This window comes from Dendrobium catenatum, unplaced genomic scaffold, assembly GCF_001605985.2.
Source record: "Dendrobium catenatum unplaced genomic scaffold, ASM160598v2 fragScaff_scaffold_630, whole genome shotgun sequence".
NCBI classification, from domain to species: Eukaryota; Viridiplantae; Streptophyta; class Magnoliopsida; order Asparagales; family Orchidaceae; genus Dendrobium; species Dendrobium catenatum.
The window spans coordinates 320495-324058 of record NW_021319092.1 but is presented as its reverse complement, the minus strand read 5'-3'; the positions used below and the strand labels follow the sequence as shown (position 1 = coordinate 324058).

At 44.4% G+C, this 3564-nt stretch overlaps 1 protein-coding gene across 1 annotated transcript; it reads left to right on the top strand.

Moving 5' to 3' along the window:
• The first annotated feature begins 2382 nt into the window (after window positions 1-2382).
• On the top strand, window positions 2383-3312 carry LOC114579784. The gene has a single exon (XM_028695405.1). It carries the CDS (start codon window positions 2383-2385, stop codon window positions 3310-3312), a length of 930 nt encoding a protein of 309 aa, XP_028551238.1.
• Window positions 3313-3564: the final 252 nt, after the last annotated feature.

The following is a 3564-nucleotide window of genomic DNA, read 5'->3' as shown; positions in this document are numbered from 1 at the left end:
AGGTAGCAAAATCAGGATCGGAGAATTGGTGGAAGGTAGATGGGAGGTGAAACCGAGAAATTTGGATCCTTAGGGGATTCTACAGATCGGGAAGGCTGGATCTGACCAGATCAAATCTGATGGAGCTAGGAGGGAGGATCCTCCACTGAGGGTAGCGATGGAGCTAGAATCGAAATCGGGTATGAGTATGAAGCTCAACCCGGTGTTTATTGCGTCGGCCTCTTCTATGGAGGTAGAAGACACAGCTCCGATCGAGGATTACAGAGAAGAAATGGAAGAAATATTTTATGTGAATGCTGCATTGTCGGGATGAAATTATCCGATGGAGGTAAGTGCATATGTAGTTGATTGGAGTAATAAGGTGTTGAACAATGCATCTTTGGAGGAAGGGGTGGCGATGACGGAAATGGAGGTAGCTGTACAAGATACTGTAGGTGTGATCGAAGTAGGGAGCAGCTCCTCTGGTTTGAGCAAGTCAATTGGATGCACGCCAGATGATTGTGGGAATGTTGATGTAGGGCAATCAAGTGGGAACTGTGGGGAGAGCCATGGGAAGAGGGTGACCCCGAGAGTTTTGTTTGCGGCTAGTATGGGGAATCCATGGAAAAAGCCGGATCACGTCCCGATCTTGCATTCGGAAGATATCAATGCCATCTCAGGAGACGAGATCTCCATTGATCTAAATCTGGATAGAGTCAAGGCTAGCATGGAGATCCTTGATCAAGCTGTTGTGGGGAAGATTTTGGGTTGAAGAGCTTCGTTCTTCTTGTTGAAATCTGAGATCCAACGACAATGGGGAAGGTTTGGGGATTTTCAGCTCACCTCTTTGGGTGCGGATTGCTTTATTTGCATTTTTACTTTTGTGGAAGCTAGAAATGAAGTGCTAAGGGGCGGCCCCTGGTTTATCGGTGGTAATCTGGTGGGATTGGATAGGTGGACACCTATTTAATCCCCAGCTTCTATGGAGGGACTGTCGTCCCCGGTTTGGATATGATTACCCAATCTCCCATTGCAATATTGGGATGAATGCAACATTGCTCGGATCGCCACGAAGATTGGTACTCCTTTATGGATTGATGCATTGAAAGCAAATTGGGGAAGAAGAAAATATGCTCGGGTATGCATACGGATGAATTTGGCAAATAAACTTCAGGCAGGAGTGTAGGTCAATGGATGGAATGGGAGATTCTATCAGAAGGTAGAATACGAAGGCATTGGCATTATGTGCTTTGGCTGTGGTAAAATTGGCCATCAGAGAGATCACTATCCTTTGAAGGATGGTGGTCAAGGGGATACAGGACAAGGAAAATAGGAGAACAGTTGAAGCAGAGTGAAGAACTCTGAGCAGTCCTCAGGTAGGATTGAGCGAGCTTAGAAGGTGCAAACCAAGACGGTTACTCATCCTGTGATCAAAATTGAAGGAGGTGGTCAGAATAAGGGGGGAGGCAACAGAATTATGGAAGGGGGGAAGGATGCCAAGCAGGGGGCTATTGCCGGATCTTCTACTAGGAAGGAATGTGATCGGGAGAATGATGATGAGCTGGGACCGTGGATCCAGGTTCCTCCCCGTCGAAGAAGAAGTGGCCGCCCTTCTGGGAAGAATTTTGTGAGCAACAGTAACAGGCAGTTACAAAATAATCCCAAGCAGGTTGATTTGAGCAAGGTTGTTGCTCCTTTGAGTAATTTGAAGTTGACACATAAGCAGAAAAGAGTGGGTATGCAACTTGTTTTACCTATTACTATTAAGGGTAAGATTATGAAGGAACTTAGTCAATTGGGACCTGTTACGGATTTCCCAAGGAAGAGGAAGAAGGAGATGTCTGATGCCCATAGTGGTGGGGATGATCTCCCTATTGGTTATGGCGGCGGGGATGCTTCCCCATTTGTTTTTTAATGTCGTTGATCCTGATATGGAACAGCAGGGGCGCCCGGAAGAAGCAAACGGGCTATTACCTGCGTAGTCTCGTTGGTAACAACGAGGTTTGTTTTGTGGGACTGGTTGAAACCATGGTGATGGATATGAGCAGGCTGGAGGTGGATCGTTTGATTGGGAGTGAATGGGAATTTTTTCATTCCCCTGCGAATGGTAGATCTGGAGGATTGATTGCATTATGGAAGAGAGATGTTGCAAAGTTTGAAGTTATTGACAACATGGATCAGGTGCTTATTGGGAATCTTATTTTTCCTAATATGGAAAGGTGAACTGTTGCTGTGGTATATGCTAATAAAGGTTATCATAGCCGACGTTTGCTTTGGAACACTATTAGCTCGTTGATTTGTTTTGATCTCCTTGTGATTGTGGGGGGAGATTTCAATTGCTGCTTAAACCAAAGTGAGAAGAAGGGTGGGAGGAGATATAATTTCTCAGTGGGGGCTCTGGAGATGGTTGAGTTCATGGTAGAAAATGACTTACATGATTTGGGATTCTTGGGTCCCAAATATACCTGGTCTAATAATAAATTTGGGCACAGTAAGATTTGGGTGAGGCTTGACAGAATTCTGATGAACTCTGAAGGATTAAGATGGGCACCTGTGGCTGTGGTTAAACATTTGGTCCGGTTGACATCGGACCATTGTCCATTGCTGGTGAATCTTTTTGCTGAAACCCCGAGACCTGGGAACATATGGATACGGTTTAAAGATATTTGGATGACTTACCCTGTCACTTGGAGGTTAGTTTGGAAGAATTGGACCATGGAGGATTTTGGGATGCCTGATGAGGTGGTGAATCGCAAGTGTAGTAGAACTCTTAAGGCTTTGTTCTTTTGGAGTCATAATCGACTTAAAGAACTTAGTGAGCTGAAACTTTCTCTGGAAAGCCATATTGAAGAACTTCAATTGGTGGACTGTTCTCCTAATGAGTTGAATGAGGAACAGGAACAAGAGCTTAGGTTGAAGGCAATTGAGTTGAACACTACTTTAGCTCGGCTCGCTACCTGGTGGAAGCAGAGAGAGAAAGCCAGATGGATTGATGAAGGAGATACGAACTTGCATTTCTTCCACTCTTTCGCATCTGGTCGTATGCGAGGGAATCGTATTATTGAAGTCATAGATTCTAATGGGGAGAGGATTGTTGATCCGAATCTTATTCAAGAGGAATTCTGGAATTTTTTCATGCTGAAGTGGAGAGATAGGCAGGTCTCTCTGGCTAATTGGCCTGAATTCTGTAATGATGATATGATCCCTGTGAAGTTCAGTGAAAGTATGGAGGCAGAAATTTCTGAGTCTGAAATCCGTCAAGCTGTGTTTAGTATGGGCAGTAACAGAGCGCCGGGGATTGACGGTATAACCTCCTCTTTTTTTAAATTCTAATGGGAGATTATAAAGAAAGATGTTATTAGTGCTATTCTACATTTTTTTTATACTAACGTGACGTGCCAGAGCTGGAAGGAAACCCTTGTGGTGTTAATTCCAAAAATGGAGAATGCTAATATGCCATCCAAGTTCAGTCCTATAAGTTTATGTCAATCTTTTTATAAGATTGTTGCCAAGGTGCTGATTAACCGCCTAAAACCAGTGCTGAGTACTATTATCAGCGAGGAACAGGGGGCTTTTGTTCCGGGT

Bases quoted from the DNA above. Each gene is read 5' to 3' on its own strand.
- LOC114579784 (XM_028695405.1), top strand. From the start codon at position 2,383: ATGGTTGAGTTCATGGTAGAAAATGACTTACATGATTTGGGATTCTTG.